Raw genomic sequence first — 22,934 nt, forward strand, 5'->3', positions numbered from 1 at the left:
TGCTTCTATTCATGCTTGTTGTATCAATCCTATGGTCAAATACTACAAAGTCTCCTGCACACAACACCGTCCCTTCAGATTCTGACATGACTGTTGTAAGTAGTCTTCACATTTTGTTGATTGCTCTCAGGGGGAATATAGAGATTGATTAGCGTCACCACCTCCCCTTCTAGTTTACCTCTTACAATAATGTCCTGAATTTCTTTAGAACATTCAAAATTAACTGAGTTTTTTATAATTTTGCTACCCTTTGCTACCTTTCTCATTTTAAGTACACTTTACATCTCTTAATTGAGTTATTCATCCCATTGACATCAGAGAGCACTGTCCTCTGGTTGATGATGGATGAACCTCAAACCTGAGCCACAGTTCCCTCACTGCTCTTTTCAAGCAGCAACCATCACAGTTCTGCCAGTTTGACCAGTCTGTCTCCATAATGGTACACAGTTTGCATCACGCCAGCAGAATCTGGCTCATCATTGTGTTCATACAATTTTAACACATTGCTAGTGTTATAGACTCACTCTGTGTTTACTAATTAGAGCCAAAAATAATAATTTGTGCTGATATTCTCCTCCTGTGTGTTTGTGTGTGCAGAGTTTCTACCAGAGCCAAATGTCATCGACTCCTCACTGAAGTCGTCCACCAGTCCAACCACTTTCGGTAGCTAGCTTTGTCTGCTAGCTGCACGGTGGTTTCTAGGATTAGCAGGTTTCTAATAAACCTCACACTGCAGCTGGATAAAGTTGTCAAATCAGCGATCAGCAGCTCCAGTCCTTTCAGTTTACTTGCGATCTAATGTTGGTCAGGAATATGGTGTGTGGGGAGTGGTTGTTTTCTTTAGCCTAGCCAACAACTCATCGGTTCCCCCCCTCTCCCACTTCCGCTGTTTCCGCGCGTGCACTGCCGGTGTTTACCGATGCTTCTCGACGTCCAGCCGAAAATTACGTGAACTGAATTAAATCGCCTACAACCCAGGGTCATCAGACACAAACACACTACACCTCACGGACGGGTCTTAACCAATCAGATCAACATACGTCATCTGACGATCAGTTTTGTGTATGAACTTTAATAACACCAGAGCACAGAGTCGCTCTCACTCCTACCGCGTTGCATCAGCATTACAAAGACTCCTCGGGAGGATTTTAATCCCTTCACACAATGACTAAAACAGTGGTTCCAGTGTGGATTTTACTGCTGTGCGCTTATCTCTTCTCACACGCAACCGCGGAAAACAAAGGTAATTGGTTGTTTTTCATATTTCTAAGACACACTTTCACGAAAGTCTTTACAGACAGGAAACTGTATAACACTTTCCTCTCTGTGTTGTTTTCAAACATTCTCATACCCAGAGTGCATACTAAACACACACACACACACACACACACACACACACACACACACACACACACACACACACACACACACACACACACACACACACACAAATACTTCTTTTGTCCTGAAATATGTATTTTTCACTTTAGTGTTACTGCAGAGTTTAGGGATCTATTTTGGAGCTCAGTGTCATTCATCTGTATTTTCTGCACTTAGTATAAGAGATTGTGCTCAGCAGCAGGTCTGATGGTCAGTTTTAAAGGATTTAACGACTATAAACCAGACACCAGTGGTCTCTCTCTGATACTCTGATTATCTGCTGTAAAAGTGAACACTTGAACTTTGACCCATTTAACCTCTCTGCTGTGTGGTGTTTCCTCTTTCAGACCAGAAAGTCATCTCAGCTGACTCGGGACACAATGTCACTCTGCCATGTCAAGCTCCAGACAAGGACATCCCCATCCTAGTTGTAGAGTGGAGCAGAGCTGACCTGGAAGATGAATATGTCCTTACTTACCGGGATGGGCAGTTTGATCCTGATGAGCAGCATCCATCTTTTAAGAACCGGGTGGATCTGCAGGACAGATGGATGAAGGATAGAGACGTGTCTTTGATTGTGACAAATGTCACAGCTGTAGACGCTTGAACATACGAGTGTCGTGTCGTCCAGAGAAGAACAAACCGCAGGAAGAGAGCTCATCTGAAGACTGACCCCATCAGCATCATCACACTGAGAGTTGTTGATCCTCCAGGTGAGTGAGTAGAGTTGAGTGTGTGTGTGATCAGAGGTGAAGCTGCTTCCTGGTTGTTGTTGTTTGTTTCTAAAGATGTTGTTGATGAGACTTTGTAGAAAGCAGCTGGTCTGAGTGATGTGATCGGAGTGCAGTAGATAATGTCTGACAGCAGTTTGATTCTGTTCTGTTCTTCACTCATCACCTACCTGACAGCTGACACCTCACACCTGTTTCTCACCTGCAGGTCAGACAGGAGGAGACACAGAGGATGGAGGGAAGGAGGATGAAATTGGTAGAAGATATCATGCTGGACTGGTAGCTTTTGGTTTGTTACTTGCTGTGATCATTGTTGTGGTCGCTGTCGTGATCTCTAAAAAAAGGAAGAATGATCCTTCCTGATGAAGAAGCAATGAAGGAGATGATCTGAAAGAAAATAGGATGACAGGAGAGAGAGAGATAATACATTAAACTAGTTAAAAACGTTTAACTATAAAAATGACATATTTAGATAGATAGTTGTATGAGGGTAACATCACGAGGAGAACAAACAGAATATAAACCAGTGTGTTTCACACTGAATGTGTTCAGGTCGGAGCTGCTGTGTGGACCATTATAGCTTTATATCAGAACCTGTTTTGGTTGGAGATTTATGTAACGCAAACTGTCAGAGAAACTCTTGAATCTATGTTGGTTCCTCTTGATGTCAGTGCTGACTTTGATCCTGTGGATCACTGCAGACGCTTAGAGACATTGATAGAGACTCTGAGAGTTTCTAACTGGATTAAATTGCACAGATGGAGGATTCTTTGTACGTGTTGATGAATCTTCATCCAGGAGCTACAAACTGAACTGTGGTGTTCCACAGAGGTTAAATCTGGGACCAGTGCTTTTAACATTTACAGGCTGTAACTTTGTGATGTCATCAGGAGGCACATAATCAGTACACATTAGTACACTGATGATACACAACTTTATGTTGTTGTGTCTCCTGATGACACAGAGCCAGTCAGATCTCTCGGCATCTTACATATTAATTCCTGGATGGCAGCAAACTTCCTCCAACTCACTCAGGACAAAACTGAGGTTTAATCAGCAGCTCTGAAGCTCAGAGAGAAACTTCATAACAAACTTCAGACTCTTCCACTAAACCTGTGTGAGCAGGTTAAAAGCCTTCAGGTCTTATTTGATCCAGAACTCACATTTGAAATTCACATTTAAAACTTTTGTCAAAAATATTCTAAAACTAAATTTTCACATTTAATTTGCAACATTTGCACATTTGCAACAGTGCAACAGTTTCTCTCTCAAGCCAATACAGAGACCTTGACTCCAGTTTTCATCTCCTGAAGGACTGATTACTGAAATGCTTGTTTTTCTAGTTTTTCAAAGAAATCTTTGTCACTGATGTCAGTGCAGTTTATGCTTCAGTGGGAAATCTCTGCTGATTACTGTGATTGAAATTTTCACCAGGTGTTGGTAACAATATCCAATCCACACATGCAAAGCAATCAAACCATAGATGTCCATAAATTATCTGTAATGATAAGAAATGTCAAAAGTATTGAGCATGTTTACTGAAAATGTTTTTAATCCTTTGAACATCCTTTGAGCCTTTGTTGGTGATGATTGTTTTAACGTTCCTCCTGCACGGAGAAACTTGTCTCAGGTGTGACTTTGGTCCATTCTTGGCTCTTTGACTGCATTTCTCGCTGTTTTCTTGGAAATAATTGTACCGGCTCCACGTCTTTCTGTATCTCTTTGCAAGTGCTCCAGATGTGGCCTCAGAATTTCATCTTCTTTTGTTTTTGTGGCCCACATTGGCTGTGATATAGACATCAGTGTGTACGATGATGTTATGACTGATGGATGAGAAACAGGACTTCTGTATTTAAAGTGTGTACTGTACATATTTGTAGGCTGAATGCTGACCTCATCCACAGAGCACTGAGGTGTGAGTCAGTAACTGAGAGTCACGGCTGTCTGCACTCTGAGAGGATGATGACTGTACAATTACTTTTTCTGTGGGTTCATTGGTGCTGAAGTTCAGTACAAACTAACCACCTTTGAGATGAAGTTGCATCATGGAGCTCACAAATCTGCAGCAGCTGTGTGATAATGTCACGTCAACATGAACCAAAACATCAGAGGAATGTTTGCAGCACTTTGTTGAATCTGCTGTGAAGAATTAAAGCAACTCTGAAAGTAAAAAGAAAAAAAAAGACCAAATTCAGTACTAGGAAGGTGTACCTAATAATGTGGCCAGTGAGTGTATATGATTGTAATGAAATAAAACTTGTGAACTTGTTTGTATATTTTTGTGGTGTTCAGTGTGTGACAGAGATTTTCTTGTAAAGAGCTGAGCACTCCTGATCCCGTGTGAAGTGGAAACATTAAACCTTGAGTGCTGCAGACTCAGAGGTGGGCAGCCTGTTGTTGCACTTTAATGTCAGTAGATGGCAGCACAGACCACTTCATCTTGGTTGCATCAAATGACAAACTCACTTCCTCAGAGTAAAACCTGAAAAAAATAATGCCTTTAAAATGAATATCACCTAAACTATCATCTGCTTTGAGTTGACGTCACACCTGTTACCCATCACACCGTGATATTTCTGGTAGCAGTGGTCACTTCTGGTGAAAACAACCCACCTGCAGCCCTGACTGCTGACAGAGCTGCAACAAGCATCAGTAAATGTATTACAGTCTCATGAATTTGGTGGTTGGTAAAAGCTGCTCAGAGACACATGTTGTTTTATATGTGAGCGACATCCTGATTTCAAATCTGTGGGTCAGTGAAGAGAATCACTAATGGACATGCGCAGTGGAGGGTGCTCTAACATAAACGTGTGACTGTGTGTTGAAAACAATTTCACTCAGAAAGTAAAATCCGACACATTGCAGATGAAGGCTGTTTATTAATGGAGTAAAGGATCTCCATCATATTACAAAACACACTTGTACCTGTGAAAAATAGTGAAAAATATAAATTTATAAGATATTAATCTGTGTGACAAACCATCCATAAATGTGTGTTAATATTCAGATTTTAAATAATGTTTATTTTTATGTTCATTGTCTCTCACAGTGACACAGACAGCTGTGACATCAAACATCACATAAACAGTGATTCATTCCTCTGTGAACTTTAAATAAACACAATAAAGAGATTGTATTTGACTCCTTTCACTTTAGTCTGACTTTATGAAAACTTGCTGCTGAGCACTTTAGTTATAAAGCAGAGGTTAAAATGGTGATAAAAAGTCAGTAATAATGAAATAAGAGCCATCCTGTAGATGCAGACTGAGTTTAGTCCAAGGATATAAAATGTGTTACCATCAACCTTGTAACTGTCTGATAATCAGACGTCTCTGATTAGTTTTTGACTTATTTGAGTGATTTCCTTTCTGACAACGATTGTCCGAGTCTCCAGGATGTCTCAGGGAGCTGCTGTGTGGACCAGTTAGAGAGCAGCAGCTGGATCCCAGTGGTTGGACTGGTGGACGACTTCAGTGAGGAGTAGATGACATTTGGCTCTGGTAGAAACTCTGCACACACAAACACACAGGAGGAGAATATAAGCACAAAGCAGAGCCTCTCTGTTCTCTTTATAAACAGCAAAGCATCAGGACACGTCAGTGAACGCATCACAGTTACAATAATGTAACTTATTGAACTTTGACACATTCTGTGCTGGTGTGTCAGATCACAGCATCTGCAGACACACAATCTTGTTTTGATACATTTTAACTGCAGGATGAAAATAAACTGATTAAATAACATCAAATTGCTCCATCTTAACAGGTTACTGGCACCAGAATATTTAGTGGAACTGGTGCTTGTGTCCCAGTCAGTGTGTACATCCTGAGATGCTGCAGCCACAAACCTGTTCACTGTTCCCAGCTCACACTTAAAGACGACTGAATGTTTGCTGTGAGGACTCCTCGATCCTGGGACGACCTGCCTGAAGAAATCTGGCTCGCCTCATCAGTGTCGTCTTTTAAATCCTTGTTAAAGACTAATATATAAACTTTAACTCATCTTATTCATCCAGCTGTTGGAAGTTATTCACCACATGACGCTTGAGTCTGTGTGGCCGTAGTTTGATTCATATTTTACTCTTTGCTCTTTCACTCATCGTCTCTGGGAAGCACTCGTAACGATGGTTTGAAAAGTGACACAAACTTAAAAATACAATAAAGTTTGATTGTGAGCAACAGATTTATGGTGTTTGTACTAAAAGAAGAGCAGCTGTACCTCTCAGCTCTGACTGTTTTTCCTTCTCTTTGACTGACGTCTTCAGTTCTCACTGCTGAGCCGACTGCAGCTGCATCTGCACAATAAAACACACACACAGGACGTCAGTGCACGATTGACTTTACCCAGAATCCTCTGCAGGAGAAAATGGAAGGTACTCATGTTTAGCTGGACAGAGAAAAGTTACAGGAAGTCGTGATGTCGCTCTGATGTTGTTCAGTTTGTCTTGTACAACATTTTTCTGAAGTCTCATATAAAGACGTCGCTTCTCTGTTTTCTTAACAAAGTGGATTTTCTACAACAGTTTCAATGATAAGAAACAAAATGAATGACATTAGTTATGGAGCCTTTGGTAACATATTCAGAGAACAAGATGGAAAAACAATCAGTTACAGGAGCAAACATCATGCTGGCTTGAACACATATTTGTTATTGAAGCTTCTCAGTATTTGAATCATGAAGATTTGTTAGTGTTTTTTTAATGAGTTCATCTTTTAAACCATTTTAGCCTCGATTGTCCTGTTAAACACTATTTAAACTTCTGTCTCTATAATGCAACAGAGTCAAGTTTAGCCTTTCTGCTAACTTCAGGCTAAAAACACTGATGACCTCCAACGCTGCCCCTCAGCCTCCTGGTAGAGGCTCCTATGGACCCAGCAGGGTGACAACAACACCCCATCAAAGGGACAAAGACACTGAGCAGCCTGCAAAGAAGCCCACTCACTATAAACATCATGTAAGAAATAAGAACTACAATGGGATCATTGATGGAGCTGGACTGTTGTCAGAGTGCAGCTTAGAGGAGATTCTGAGTTTAGCAAAACCTCCTCATGGCTTAAAAAGTCTAACAAGTGTTAAGATTTCCTGTGAATATTACTGTGAACACTGACACGCTCACCTGTTTTCAGTGCAGCTCACTTTGTTATTGTTACTCATATAGAATTAAATAAAGTCTTCCAATAAAAAGTGTAAATATAGACTTTAATTAGCCAGTTTGTTATGCTGCACCGAACAAACGCACTACTCTCACATCTGGTGTGACGGGACACGAGCTCCAGCTCAACCTCTGACTTTACTGATGAACGAGTGAAAGTGAATTCCTTTGTTTAGTTTATTATTAGAATATGTTTGTTTGTTAGAATGTGTTATAGATGCTATGTTATGTCCTACAGAGCAAATATTTCATATTCAGCCTTCATGAAGCAACCAGTTAAGTATTAAATCTTCTATAGCAATAATTCATCTTTGACGTTACATTATTTATATCATTTCAATGTATTCTTCATTTCACACATTTACATTGTTCTAAATATAATGTTTAAATAATTTTCATATTATTGAAGTCAGGATTATAACAGAAGGGTCACAATCATGGCTGCAGCAAATATGAAGACGAGGCTCCATCAATATCAAATACAAACAATATTTAAAGTGAGTTACTGACTCTTAAACTTGTAACTTTATTCAGTAAAAACTGTTTATTCTACCAGTGTTGTAATAAAATAAGTCGTACCATCAATAAATAAACAGCTGCTGAGGACTCGTTGGTGTAGCGAAGGACTAATGTCCTAAAGAGTAATATAGTACACACTCCTTCCTGAGACGACTGAAGGTCCTCTCATTTCCAACACTGTTGACTCTGTCTGTGTTGCACACTGCTCAAAGTAAAGGGAACACAAAGATAAGAATCCCAGATCTGAATGAATGAAATATTCTCATTAAATACTTTAAATAGTTGAATGTGGTGACAACAAAATCACACAAAATGATGAGTGGAAATCCAATGTAGCAACCCATGGAGGTCTGGATTTGGAGTCACACTCAACGAGGAAAAACACTCTACAGTAATGTCCTTACAACAAGTCAAAGTGAAGCTCGGCAGTGTGTGTGGCCTCCACGTGTCTGTATGACCTACAACACCTGGACATGCTCCTGATGAGGTGGTGGATGGTCTCCTGATGGATCTCCTCTCAGACCTGGACTGAAGCATCTGCCAACTCCTGGACAGTCTGTGGTGCAGTTGGTGGACGGAGCGAGACATGACGTCCCAGATGTGCTGGGTTGATTCAGGTCTGGGGAACAGCTGGACCAGTCCACAGCATCAATGCCTTCGTCCTGCAGGAAATGCTGACACACTGCAGCCACATGAGGTTCAGCATTGTCTTGCATTAGGAGGAAACCAGAGCTGCCCGCACCAACATATGATCTCACAGGGGGGGTCTGAGGATTTCATCTTAGTACCTAATGGCAGTCAGGCTACCTCTGATGAACACATGGAGGGCTGTGCAGCCCCCCCAAAGAAATGCCACCCCATACCATAACTGACCAACTGCCAAACCATCATGCTGGAGGATGTTGGAGGCAGCAGAAGGTTCTCCACACTGTGTCCAGACTCTGTCACGTCTGTCACATGTGCTCAGTGTGATTCTGCTTTCATTGCCAGTGGCAAACTTGCCATCTCGGTGTTCTCTGGCAAATGCCAAACGTCCTGCACGGTGCTGGGCTGTAAACACAACCTCCACCTGTGGACGTCGGGCCCTCATGCCACCCTCTTGGAGTCTGTTTCTGACCATTTGAGCAGACATGTGTACATTTGTGGCCTGCTGGAGGTCATTTTGCTCTAGCAGTGCTCTTCCTGTTCCTCCTTCCACAAAGGTGGAGGTAGCAGTCCTGCTGCTGGGTTGTTGCCCTCCTACGGCCTTCTGATGTTCAGGCCTGTCTCCTGGTAGCGCCTCCATGCTCTGGACACTACACTGACACACAGCAAACCTTCCTGCCACAGCTCACATTGATGTGATCCTGGATGAGCTGCACTACCTGAGCCACTTGTGTGGATTGTAGACTTTGTCTCAATCTATCACTAGAGTGAAATCACAGCCAGCATTGAAAAGTGACCAAAACATGAGCCAGAAAGCATCAGCACAGAGAAGGTCTGTGGTCACCACCTGCAGAAACACTCCTTTATTGGGATGTCTTGCTAATAATTCCCACCTGTTGTCTAATCCAACAGTGTGTGGCATTGATTGTCAATCAGTGTTGCTTCCTAAGTGGACAGTTTGATTTCACAGAAGTGTGATTGGCTTGGAGTTACATTGTGTTGTGTAAGTTTTCCCTTTGTTTTTGGAGCAGTGCATTTATTCTGTGTACTATTGTATTTATGTATTATCATCCTTTTCTATCCTTACTAGGGCTGTGCGATATGACCAAAATCTCATATCCCGATATAAAACATCTATCGTCCGATAACGATATAAATCACAAAAATGTAACATTTTCTGTAAATTCTGTGAATCTCGGGCAGCTTGACTTGCGTGAAGTGTTTCCAGCTGCACGTCATGTAGCTGGAGTCGAGTGTTTTAACCGATGAAACGATACATTTTTAGACATAAGTTGTAGCTGTTTTGCTTCTCATCCATAAACACTGCATACTCTTTCATATGATTCAGTTTATTTTGAGAAGTCTCAACAGGATCTTGAGCTTTATTGTGAAAAGTTTATGTGGAACATAAACAAGCGGACACACGATGGTTTTACCGTCGTTGTTGTTCATGACAACGCATAAAAACAGGCGCTTGTGCGTCCGTAGTGTGGTTATATTAAATATAAGAGAAAGAGAGAACTTTAATTAACATAGCCACTACAGCGACCGTCAAAACCATGAAAAAATATTGACGTAAACAGTTTATTTTACGACACCACGAAACAAACGATAGCGTAAACTGAAACGATATATCTGGTTATATCGAACAGCCCTCATCCTTACTCTCTCTATCCAAGCACAATACTGTTGAACTTATTCTCAGTTTATCTTCTGTATAGTTGTAAACATGTATATTTGAATTTGTTATATTTTCATGTCATTTTACAGTGTTTTTCACCTTTGAAGGAGGATGTTTTGTCCCACTGTTACCTGAGTGTGTATTGTTTGGTTGACAATAAAACTCGACTAAAGCAACAGAGTACTGGTACAGTACTAGGTTTGCTAGTACTGCATTACTGTATATTGCTCACACAAACAGTCTCTTTGATGTTGATACATTTATCCATAACTGTGTGAAAACAGCACATGTGGAAGTGCAGGGAGGGAAACCCCGGGTTAACTGAGTGAGTTTTATCAACTCATATCAGCTTCATATGACAGAATATCCTGATTACCAATGTTAGCGTCAACTAATCTGAATAACAGAAATATACCCTGGGTATAATAAACTTTCTCTGTAGTGCAGGACCAGATCAGTCAAAGTACAAGAATTCAAACAAACACAGAGATTCTACTTACAGAGCAGACACAGCACAGATGTTTCCAACATCGTCCTTCTCACTCATTTCAGCTTTTTCTCATTTCTGTCTCTGACACCAAGTAAAGTCGCCCTCTTCCTCCTTCCTGTTGGTACAAAGAGAGTCGAGGTCAGATACATTAGAAATATATACAACTATTAACACACTGTAACGGTTACTCTCTTCTAACACGTGGTATGAACGCCCTGTTACTTAAAGTTGCTACAAAAACACACAGATAGTTTTTTAAAGAATATTTCCAAGATGGACGTCTGATCGACATCACGGATGTTACACCAGTGTCCATTTGATGAACCTCTTCAGCATCACCTGCGTACCCCTGTCAGACTTTCTAACAAGAAAAACTTTGTGTTTATGAATCATTTTCTCAAAGAATAAAACATTGGAAATATTAAGAGTTGGAGAAAAAAGAAGAAAATGCAGCAGTCCTCCAACAATTTCTTATCCTACTAGTGAAAAAAGTTCCATCCCTGGATTTATAATGCTGATGTCAGGAACAGAGAAGTGATGTTTGTACAAAGCCAACATATACAGATGAACATATATATGAAAAGCTTAAACATGTTGTTTACTTCTTTAAATAACAGGATGCGGTTTCTGCTTTGCATACATGAAGAAAACATGGTGCTGCTTTCTCTTCACATTCACATTAGATGTTTAAACTAAAATGAACCCATCCACTCTCATCCACTTCAGTCTGTCTCAGGGACACATGACGCTGTTACGACTCATCGAGCGATGTCACCGACCAGCCAATCGGTGACATCACAGTTTAGTACCTGCTCAGATCGCTTGGAAACCCGGCCGAGCAGGTACTAAAGAAATACCTGGTACCAGGTACTGATGACCATTCACACTCACATTCACACCTCTGGGCGATTCAGAATCACCAGTGAACTTAACCCCACTGACTGCATGTCTGTGGACTGTGGGAGGAAGCTGGAGTACGTGAAGAGAACCCACACAAACACAAGGAGAACATGCAAACCCCCCACAGAGACCAGGTGGTGGATGCAAACGCTCAGTGTCACCATGTGGCCCTCTTAAAAATGTATTTAGGTACTTTAAATATACACAACATGTAAACTATAAAAATAATAAATAAAAGTTATAATGCTACTTATGTCAGCTGTAACTCTCATCTGGACTCTAATTTTGCAGTTTTGTTTTTATTATTAAGTGTCAGTGCACTTATGTTAACGACAGTGAATCCTTAAGCTGTCATCATCGATTTTCACCTGTCAGCCTCATTCTGTCCTTTCTGAAAGTCTTCAACAACTCAATTATGATGTGACTGGAAACACAATGAAGACAAAATATTAGGTATAAAAAAACTGACTGTGGAAAATTTATTCTGTTTTATCAACATATATAAACACATTTAAGGATCTGACTGCAATGTTTAAAAAAACAAACAAACAAATGAACAGTTATTAATAAATATAACAAACATACAGTCTTTTAGAAAGTAGAGCCGATCAATGTATTTACGGATTATTGGAGTTTTTACAAAACTGATCATTTAAACAGAAGTCATTTCCAATGTTTCTATTTATTTTTATGTGTATTGTCTTTACTTATATTGGTAAGTAGAGTTCAGTGAACATGATTTATTACGATTTATATATAAAATTTAGAAATTAACTGTTTTGCAAAGTATCTTAAATCCTGCGTTATTTGACACGTTTCACATATACACCAACAAGTCATTTACAACAATGTAAATACGGCCAATCATTTTAATGCGGAAACCAGGAAACCAGTTCGGGGCACAACCGTATTTGGCACCGTTACCGTCCCGAGCGAACGTCTTCACGGCGACAAGATGGGTAGCGGTGTTCTTACGTCGCTCTTCGGGATTCTTCTCGTCTGTTATTTCGCGTTTGCATCAACAGGTGAGTATGTAACTCTTAGATTGCTGATGAATTGATTTGCCGTTATTGGCATATTAAACACACGCAACCGGGACGTAAACGTGATTAGCGAAGCTCGCCGGTTACCGGGCTTCGAGCGCAAGTTAGCTCGCTAGTTGCGAAGTAGAAGCGGCTCTGTGTGGTGTGAAGTTTCTGTGTGTTTTGCTTAGTGTTGGCATTTGTGTGTAGTTTAAGTGATCACTGTTAGAGCCACCGAGACATGATGGACATCGTTTTTCGGCTGAAACCTCAGAAAACAGAAAACGTTCACTTCAATCAAAACACAGCTACCCACCGAGCTAGCGACAGCAAGGCGACACGTCACGCTAAAGTTAGCCTGTCGGTGCAAACAAGAGTGGCGGAGAAAAAGCGGACTGTCCCAGATTACTTTCACATGACAGGGGATTTTAATCAGGCAAACCCGAAGTTGGGATTAATATAATGCTATTAGCATGTGCAGTGCTCTGCTACGGGAGAAAATTAAGAATAAAAAGCTCGAAACTGACTTTTCGACACGATGTCGTGCTTCCGTAGCGATCAGCGAAGGAGGAGAAGCGCTACCGCGAGGCTTAATGGTCGCGGCGAGTAACAGGTCGGCTGGCTTCACCCCGGCGCACAAATCACAGCGTTATGTCAGGAGAACAACCAAGCCACTAAAGAAGTACTAAAACTCGAGGAGACGCACAACTGCAGCACTGTTTGCGCGCATTGTGTGTGGATTATTTAACCATCAGAGCCTGGTTAAGGAACAGTCATTTTTTGTCTCGCATCAAGTACCTGCTGAGAACATCACTGTAGTGAAGTTTATCTGAGTTTTCCCCATCCAGAAACTGGATGACAGCGAAGGTCAGGGATAAAAGAAAATAGGTCCTGTTGATATTTGGGCTTCGTTCCTCCTGTTCCAATAAGAAATAATCCCTCACTTGAGAATGCACTCAAACTTTAACATTTCCGCAGCAATTTGCTGAAACCTCTGAACCAACAACAAGGATGTAAGACTTCCTAAAACTATAACTTCTTTTTCTAGGAGGTTCCACTTTATGGTAATGTAACGACATCCAACTGTAACTTTGTCACCAAATTAAAACATCACTACTTGACTAGCTGGTTGTAAAGAAAGCGGAGTAACCTGGATCCTGACCAGTGCGCGCTCCCGACGCTGGGGAACGCTCCGTCGGTGATAAATGGCACAACGCTCAACCAGAGCAGCAGCCATGTTTCAGCGCTACAACCAGACGTGAAACACGACCTTCTTGTGACTCTGCGTGTCTGTGTTTTACTTACCCCGACATGCAGAGGCTCTAAAAACATACTAGCAGCTCCTTTGTGCCTGATCCCACACGTCAGCAAACATGAAGACGGTGAAAGCTGCTGATAAGCTTCGTTTTTGTCGACGTCACGATTAAAAACAGGCTCCAATATCCAAAGTTAAGCCCACGTCGTTTTCGAGTAAAGGGCATCCTTGTTCAAAGCTTCTAGCAAAGCTGTTTTCCACCGTCCACGAACGATAACACAAACGTTAATAACACAAACAGCTTCTCTTCTCACGGAGAGAAACCGTGTAGCGAGCTCACAAAGACTGCTGCGGAAGCGCGTTCCCTGTGTGCCTGCAGAGCGAGCCGATGACCGATAGGGGCAGTGTACAGTATGGTACGTACTACAGCGCTCCCCGGTTGGCACGGAGTCGTGGGCCTGATGTATGGAGCTCATTGCATCATTTAGTCAGCCCGTCACCTGCATCTATCTGACTCTTGATTTCTCAGAGGGAGCAGTGTAGTAGATGAAGAGCTGATGGTGAAATCAGGAGCAAAAACTAACGAATGTTGGCCTGGTCAACACATTTTCAATTCAATTCAGTTTTATTTATATAGCGCCAAATCACAACAACAGTCGCCACGAGGCGCTTTATATTCTAAGGTAGGATGTCTGAAAACCTACACAGACATAAACGTATTATCATTATTTAATCATGTGGTCACAACTTAATAACCTGACAAACATCACATGTTTCTGAGCATAAGAACCAAAACAACAAATAAGCAGCTGTTCAAAGCCGTTTGCAAAAAATTATTTTCCCTTTTTTAATAAATCTTTTCAGATTGTGTTTTTGTTCTATTTCTGACACTGGGAGCTAAACACAAGTTGTTTTGTTTTGTTGCTTTATTGCTTTGTTGTTCGTCTGAATTCTGTGGTTCCTTAGCAGATTTTAACAGGTCTATGGTCACGTTTATGTGATTCAACCAGCATAAAGGAGAGAGCAGTTGTCTCTGTTCCTCACCCTGATTGGCTGCTGTAGAAGTGACCGCTTCCTCTCTTCTCTGTTGTTTCATCTTTTAGACCAGGAAACCATCACGGCTCAGTCAGGACAGAAGAACGTCACCCAGCCATTTCGAGCTCCAAACAACAACATCATAATAATTGAAGAGTGGCCCAGAGCTGACCTACATAAATGTGCCCCTAAGTACTGGAATGGACACTTTTTTCCACAAGAGCAGCATCCATCTTTTGAGAACCAGGTGGATCTGGAGTTGTTGTGGCAGTTTTTGGCGATGGCGTTTGTCCCGTACGTGTTGGTGAAGTTGGTGATGATGCCGTTGGAGGATTTTTTCGATTTGGTGGTGTTGATGGTGTCAGCAGTGGTGTTGAAGGAGGTATTGTTGTTGTTTGTGGAGATGGTGTTTGAATCTACAGAAACATAAACAACAGAAGCAGGGTTCATACCAGCCTCCAGCACCTCAACTGATCCTTTTTCTTTCAACGACTCTACTGCCTCCTCCCCCTGTGCCATTCATCAGGAGACACCTACCCACAGCCTACACTGCAGCCTCTCCATCACAACTTACCAGGGGCGAAGTCAGCTGATGAAGATGAAAACCAGGAAAGCCATGGGCCCGGGTGGAGTAGCTTCCACTGAAGTCCATCAAGCAGGTTGGGGAGGAGAGGATGTTGTCTAAGCTAACATCCATCATGGACAACACCTTCTTGGCCTCTAAACCCTCTATGACCCTCTGGTATTACTTCCCACTGTTGCCAAAGTGCTTGCTCATAAGGGGTCATATGATTGTTGGGTTTTTCTCTGTATCTATGAAGCGCCTTGAGGCGACTTTATGTTGTGATTTGGCGCTATATAAATAAAATTGAATTGAATTGAATGGTGGAATTGAACTCAGGAGCTTCTTACATACAGTTCATGCAGTTTTTAGGAGATTGTGGTTCTAATGTTTTTACTGTAAATAAAGTGTCTGTTGATATGATTGTTGTTGTTTCCTGGTGCTTCCTTGATAAATCTGAGCTCGGGATCAAAATAATCCATGTCTTGTTTTTTTGTTGCAGTTTTTCACAATGTTACTACGAATATTTTTTTTTTACCAATAAATATTAAGAATACATAATGAATCCCATAAATTGTGACAGAGTTTATAAACACAACAGCTTTTATAAATGCTGTAAAACACGTTTATGTTTTAATTTGTTAACCTGGTCCTTTATGACTACAGAGAGAAAGAACAAAGGATTTACCAAGTGCACTGATGTGCAGACACGTAAACACTGAAACCTCATCCAGATGTTTCACACATCACATAAAACTGATTTGGATGTTTTCTTTCAACTAATGTGACAAAAACATACTTTAATGCATGTTTTGCTCTAAACGGCTCCCAGATCTACAGGATGTTAATTCTCCTGAGTTAACATCCTGTAGATTTGGGACCAGTTCCCTTTTTCCATGGATGCAGTGCTGGTGACCAAACTAGAACTGGTTCTGTGTTCCCATCAGGACAAGTCTGGTTCTGCTGAGAACAGGAAACTGAGGCTGTGATTCACACAGGCTCACCAAAGTCTGACAACAGCAGACTGGAGAAACATTTCCAGGTCTGATGAGTTCTGATTTGTGCTGTGACGGTCACATGGATCCATCCTGCCTCGTATCAGAGCATCGATTAAACACCACAGCGTGTTGCTGCTGACTGCGTTCATCTGTAACCATCCTCTGATTGCACTCCATGTCACAAAACTCAAATCATCTCCAGCTGGTTTCTTGACCATGACGATGAGTTCACTGTACTCAGGTCGCCTCCAGTCTCCACATCTCAAACAAATGTGTTGGAACGAGAGATTCACATCATGTCTGTGCAGCTGATAAATCTGCAGCAGCTGTGTGATGCTCTCACATCTACATGAACCAAAGTCTCAGAGGAATGTTTGCAGCACCTTGTTGAATCTCTGCTGTGAAGCATTAAAACAGTTCTGGAGGCCGAAAATCAGTACTAGGAAGGTGTACTTAATAAACTGGCCAGTCAGTGTATATTACTATAATTACATTTTAAAAACTGTAAACACAAATCTGTGGTCATATATTTTGTTGTATTCAGTGTCAGTGAAAACATGGTGCTCCGACTCAGACTCAGTTTCTCTGTCTTTTAATCAGCTTCTCATTAAAATTCAGACTTTATTCAAATGACCACAACCAGGGGGCACTTTAATGTAAACAGATGCCTCTGTGATGCATTTACTGTCAGTTTTGTAATGTTCACAGTCTGTTTAGGAGATCTGAAACACATTTTACATAAAGACAGTTGTGAAAGTGAAATTGTTCCTCCTGCTTTTAGTTTGTGGCTGAAGTTAACCTGTGTGATGTCTTTATTGTGGATGAAGTAACTGCAATTTTCTGCTGATGCATTTGTAGTAAATGACAAAGTTTCAGATCACAACATCCACAGAGACGTGAAGCTTTGTGTTTGACACGTTTTAACCACCAGATTAAACACATGAAATCATGAATCTGACTGTCTGCTGACACTTCCTGGAGAGTGAGGATGAGGAAAATCCCTCCATCCTCACACAGTTTATATAAAAAGAGAAATGTTAATGTTTTTCCCCTCTTCCTTATACTTTTACTTCAGTCTCAGTATTCCACGATTATCACGGGGCAGTGGCAGATCCAGACCAAACTAACCGCAGGCTAATGTTTAAATGTTTAATATATTAAGTGAATTTATTTTCACTCATTTATATAAAGATCCAAAAGAATTTCAAAGTAAAGGTTTCACATACTGCTCTTCCTCATACCTTTACTTCAGTCTCAGTATTGCTGTATAGTATTCCACCTCCCACACCCAGGGTTACCGAACAAAACAAGGAGAGCAATATTTCATTGTTTTATATATTAATTGAAAATATTTTAGGCACTAACATAAAATCAAAAATAAATATCCAAATGAATTTCAAAGTAAAGGTTTCACATACTGTGCATGTGCACAATGTTTAAAATCCACGTCTGACATATTTGGTGGCCTGAAACAGGCAGAGTCCATAATTACAGAGAATCCAACGATGACTTTCATACCAGCTTTGATGGAAGCTGCGTCTCCTGTCCCCCATTAATGTGACTGGAAATGTCCTCAAACTGGGCAGCACTGGTGGATCATCTTTGTACGTCTGATAAGAGATGAATGCAGAGCAAACATGAGGCTGTAACTGAGGACAATAACTGATCAGTGTTAACTTATTACTTTATTCTGTCATTATTGTTCATTACTGTCAGTTACAATGACTGTATGAATTGTAATGACACGACACTCGCAGTCACACAGGTCTGTTCAACATCACAAACCGCTGGTTGTCCCTCTTCCTCTCCCTCACAGCTCGTCTTCCTCCTCACTCTCAGGACTGTCCCTCTCTGCATCCTCTCCAACTAACTCCTCTGTCTCTCTGTCATCCTGCTCCTCAGCTCCTCATCATCTCCATCCTCTCTCTCTACATCGTTCTCTACTGGCCCCTGTCTAAAGCCACCTATGCACAGGGGGGGTTATGTTCAGGGATTTATGATGTTTGTAGTAAAAGAAGAGCAGCTGAACCTCTCGTCTTTGTTTTTCTTCTCTTTGATGATGATTCGTCCATCACTGACGTCTTCTTTTCTCACTGCTGAGCAGACTGCAGCTGATCGCTCTCTGCACATGAGACACACAAAGATAAATAAACCAGTGCAGGTTTTTGCAGGTAGAACAGCTGTTAGCAGTGCTGCCACACATGTGATATAAAGAAGAGTCGTAGCATCACAAACATCTTTCTTAGAAACTGGCAGCAGTTTTCAGCAGCTCACATTTTACTACAAGGTCCAAAACCAAGACTTTTTCTAACGTTACACACACACTACAATCAGCACTGTGGTGAGAAATGAGCTTCACACATCAGTCCTGTGGAGCTCAGGGTCAATGTTGTAGCTGAGATTCATTTACATGATGCTTGGATTCATTCACTGAATTCTACTTTTACTCCACCTGTTTGCTGTCTGGTATAAACACACTATAAGCAACATGTTGTGAAGACACTATGGCAGGATAGCTCGTGAAACATCTGCTCACATCTGGTTGAATTCAGTTGTGTACATCCACAAAGAGCAGCAGGTCAGCTGATCACAGCCTGGACACTGAAAACCTGAAGCTCACGTTAGAAACAACTCTGATTATTTTCCTGTGCTGAGCCACTACAAACACTTTGAATGTTCCTCACCTGCTGAATCCACTTTAACCCTGACTGTACATATAAAACATCTTTGTTTTCCTCTGCTCATGTTCTACTTCACTGATTCAAACTGAGGATCTATATTAGAATGAACATTTAGACTGAAAGAGTTCATTAGAAATACAGAAATGTGTGTGTTGGACCAAAAATTAATTTCTGATGTTTCTGTGTTTTTCTCTAATATGTTTTATATAGTTAAACAGACTGTAGTGAACAGCATTTATGAATGAGTTATAAATGAAGACATTTTTATTTAGAAAAGCATTTGATTAATTTTTTCTTATGCTGTTTTTATAGTTTTATTGTTTTACATTGTTTTATTTACTGTTATATTGTTTTATATTCCCATTTTCTGTGTTGTAAAGCACTTTGTGATTTTTATCTGTGAAAAGCGCTATATAAATAAATTTTACTTACTTACTTACTTACTTAAATAAAATAAAGAAATGAGCTGCTGTTGAAGTATCTTGATGACACTGTGTAATTGTACCACAATGTAATTAATTCAGTCCTTTGTGGTGACTTAAATATCCTCATACAACTGTGATGTTATATTTCTTCAAACTTCTTGGCCACATCTCATTTTAAAAGGACATTTTAATATTAATGACACTTTTACCCATATATATATATATATATATATATATATATTTGATATATATATATATATATATATATATCAAATATATATATATATATATATATATATATTTGATATATATATATATATATATATATATATATATATATATATCAAATATAACTGATTGCAGTTCTATTCTAGTGACAGAAATATTCTTTCTTGCTCAAAATAAGTGGATATCGTTCATGAGAGATATAGACCTATTTAAACAAATCTCTTTTAAATTCCCGCGATGATATCTGGCACATTCCGAAAATTACGTATTAGCAACTGATAGGCTGAAGGGCTGGGCGGTCCCCGCCAAAGTTCATTTATATGAAGGGTTTTAAGGATTTTAACAGCAGGTCGCTGACTGTAGATCAGTTCCGGCTTTGGCAACAATTTTCCAGTCAAATTTTCAGAAACTTTTCCCGCGAACTTTAAAAACACTCTGATCTCAGCACCCACAGAAGTACGAGTAATGGACCTGACATCAGCCTGCTGCTCTGTGATTTTCACCTGCCTTCTCTCGGCTGTCTGTTCAAGTGAGTTCAACTGATTTTTTGTTTTTTACACTGTAACTACACACTGACAACACACTGCGATCCACTGTAACTGTAACACTGACAACACACTGAGGTGGCAGAGATGGATCAGTGCGGTGCTTGTGTTATGATCGGAAGGTCGGGGCTTCACCGACCGTGAGGTATCCCTGAGTAAGGTACCGTCTGTACACACTGCTCCCGGGGCGCTGGACTGGTGGCTGCTCGCTGCTTCACTGACTGAATGTGTTAAATGCAGCGGACTCATTTCCTACTGGACTAACAGCAGCCCGCTGTCACTGTGAGCAGGACACAAATGTGTGAAACAAACTCCACATCTGTGCTGATGTTCGCTCAGTGTTGTACTTACTCTGAAGAGTCCCGCACGGGGGGGTTGACGTCAGAGAAGGGGGCGGGGGTTTCCGGAAGCTTCTTAAGCAGAGCAGAGGCCTGGTCCTCTCCCGGTCCTACTTCTTCTAAGTCGTCTGGATATCCTCGTTAAACCTTCTAACAATGCAGAGTTTTCGCTCGGAAGTTGTTTCTACCATCTCTTTAAGGGCTGAGGTAAAACGAAACTTTATAAACTAGAAAATCCGTCAGAAGAAGGAGCGAGTAAACGCAACGCTGTCACAAACGAGCCCGAGGTTTTGCTGCTAGTCTTAAAAAAGGGTTGTACTTCCTGTCCCAGTGAGCAGGAGGAAACTGTCTGAATCGCTTCACATTTACATGGAAATGATCATTAATGCTGAAGCCGTGTGGGTATCAGTCACGGACCGGCCTCCCCTCGTGTGTTTTTCTATTAAGATCAGGATCATTGCCTGAAAAATGATGATGTTACCGATCAGATTCTTTCATGGTGGATCAAAATCTGATCTTCTCTGTGTTCATAATTTCATCCATTCAGACAAGATCAACAACACTGACTGACACGCAACTCCAAAAACTAACAGAGCCTCCATCGTGTTTCACAGATGGCTTCAAAAATGTACAATTTTGATTCATCATTTAAACCTTTAACCTCTCTAATCTGTGTCGTTTCCTCTTTCAGTCCAGGAAAACATCATAGCTGTGTCCAAACAGAAGACCATTCTGACATGTCGAGCTTCAAACGACAACAACATCTTAGCTGTAAAGTGGAGCAGAGTTGACCAGAAGGAGGGATATGTCTTTTTGTACCAGGATGGGCACGTTATTCCAGATTATCAGGATTCATCTTTTAAGAACCGGGTGGATCTGCAGGGAAGACATAAGAAGGATGGAGACGTGTCTCTGATTCTGAAGGATGTCACAACTGCAGATGCTGGAACATACAAGTGTCATGTTGCCCAGAAATCAGGGGAACCTATGAGCCTCATCACCACCATAAACCTGAGTGTTGTTGATCCTCCAGGTGAGTGAGTAGAGTTGAGTGTGTGTGTGATCAGAGGTGAAGCTGCTTCCTGGTTGTTGATGTTTGTTTCTAAAGATGTTGTTGATGAGACTTTGTAGAAAGCAGCTGGTCTGAGTGATGTGATCAGAGTGCAGTAGATAATGTCTGACAGCAGTTTGAAGAGGAAATGGATTCTGTTCTGTTCTTCACTCATCACCTACCTGACAGCTGACACCTCACACCTGTTTCTCTCCTGCAGATCAGACAGGAGGACACACAGAGGATGGAGGGAAGGAGGCAGAAGAGAAGGAAGCAGGAGGGAAGGAGGATGGATCTATTGGACTGAAAGTTGGTCTTCCTGTTGGCGTTATTGTTGCTGCTGTTGTTGTTGTTGGTGGTGTTTTAATCTACAGGAAACTTAAACCACAGAGTCAGGGTTCATACCAGCCTCCAGCTGAACAGCAGCCTGTTTGAAATGTGAAAATAAGATTTTCACAAGTTATTAAATGTTATTTTTGTTTGGTGCAAACATCGACAAACAGTCCAACAGAGAAACAGAGTCAGGATTCAGGATTCGCCTCCTTGAACTCTCTCAGAGGGCTTCCAGCTGACCTGAGTCTCCTGCTGCTGTTCCAGCTTCTCAGAGCAGAGACAGACGAGGACATCCTGGATTTGTTGTTCAGCATCTTTGTGAACGATTTCATCACGTTGTGTTGAACAGTTTTAAAGATGGATTCATTCCAAAAGAAGATTGAACTAATGTCGTACATTTCCTTCTTTTTCTTTAGTTTGCTTGAATTTCAGACGTGTCCTGTTTCTACTGTATGTGTAGCTGTTAGCTCGTGACCTCTGCTCCTGCTGAGCTGAAGCCTCAGACTGTTTCTGTAGTTTAAATAGACATCTATAATATATATTTGTATATATTAAATTACACTGAGCTTTTATTTATTTCTGTTTATTTATACACTTTTAAAATTATTCCTGGTACAGATTTTATTGTTTTACGTTATTATTGATGAAAAAATGAGTTGGTTTTTGTATACATGAATTCTCTTTTATAAAAAATATTTTCTAACCTGTATTCCAAAACGTTGGTTCTGTTCGTCTGGACGTAGCTTGTAAATGTCCTGTTTATAAGGTTGGGGAAACCTGCAGTCACTTGGATGAGTGACGAAACGTTTCTCCCACTGAAAACACCACGTCCAGGTGAACAGAGTCAACTTTTGGAGATTTACTTACCTGGATGATTGAACATGCATCAAAGCCCTTTCTCACCTGTACAGTCTGTTTTTGTTCTGTAAATAAATTTTCTTAACCTGAATGTTGCTTCCTGTT

General features: G+C 40.9%; 1 protein-coding gene and 3 long non-coding RNA genes across 5 annotated transcripts; 2 read left to right on the forward strand and 2 right to left on the reverse strand.

Moving 5' to 3' along the window:
* Positions 1–1,116: 1,116 nt before the first annotated feature.
* On the forward strand, positions 1,117–5,241 carry LOC146578790 (uncharacterized). Its single transcript, XR_014891561.1, has 3 exons — positions 1,117–1,243; positions 1,728–2,093; positions 2,320–5,241. It is a non-coding gene; the product is annotated as an uncharacterized LOC146578790 (long non-coding RNA).
* LOC146578791 (uncharacterized) lies at positions 4,971–14,162 on the reverse strand. Its single transcript, XR_014891523.1, has 4 exons — positions 13,826–14,162; positions 10,609–10,713; positions 6,330–6,405; positions 4,971–5,620 (listed from the first exon to the last, which is right to left on the reverse strand). It is a non-coding gene; the product is annotated as an uncharacterized LOC146578791 (long non-coding RNA).
* Positions 14,163–17,686: 3,524 nt separating this feature from the next.
* On the reverse strand, positions 17,687–20,741 carry LOC146578792 (uncharacterized). Its single transcript, XR_014891541.1, has 3 exons — positions 20,601–20,741; positions 18,400–18,492; positions 17,687–17,980 (listed from the first exon to the last, which is right to left on the reverse strand). It is a non-coding gene; the product is annotated as an uncharacterized LOC146578792 (long non-coding RNA).
* On the forward strand, positions 20,056–22,912 carry LOC146578793 (uncharacterized). Of its 2 annotated transcripts, XM_085268962.1 has the most exons (3): positions 20,056–20,233; positions 21,279–21,620; positions 21,859–22,912. In XM_085268962.1, exons 1-3 carry the CDS (start codon positions 20,170–20,172, stop codon positions 22,071–22,073), a joined length of 621 nt encoding a protein of 206 aa, XP_085125088.1. In that variant the 5' UTR covers positions 20,056–20,169; the 3' UTR covers positions 22,074–22,912. The 2 variants fall into 2 exon arrangements, 1 of the variants encoding a protein (XP_085125088.1); XR_014891508.1 differs by lacking the exons at positions 20,056–20,233; positions 21,859–22,912 and adding an exon at positions 20,662–20,794 and having other exon boundaries at positions 21,279–21,416.
* Positions 22,913–22,934: the final 22 nt, after the last annotated feature.

Source organism: Mchenga conophoros, linkage group LG3, assembly GCF_057382185.1.
Source record: "Mchenga conophoros isolate Kocher_MC1m ecotype Shallow Benthic linkage group LG3, M_conophoros_male_GT1.1, whole genome shotgun sequence".
NCBI classification, from domain to species: domain Eukaryota; kingdom Metazoa; phylum Chordata; class Actinopteri; order Cichliformes; family Cichlidae; genus Mchenga; species Mchenga conophoros.

Excerpts from the sequence above, each read along its gene's own strand:
- LOC146578793 (XM_085268962.1), top strand. The coding sequence starts at position 20,170 with ATGGACCTGACATCAGCCTGCTGCTCTGTGATTTTCACCTGCCTTCTC. Across the intron at positions 20,234-21,278 it reads TCTCTCGGCTGTCTGTTCAA|TCCAGGAAAACATCATAGCT; the intron begins GTGAGTTCAACT and ends TTCCTCTTTCAG. Across the intron at positions 21,621-21,858 it reads GAGTGTTGTTGATCCTCCAG|ATCAGACAGGAGGACACACA; the intron begins GTGAGTGAGTAG and ends TCTCTCCTGCAG.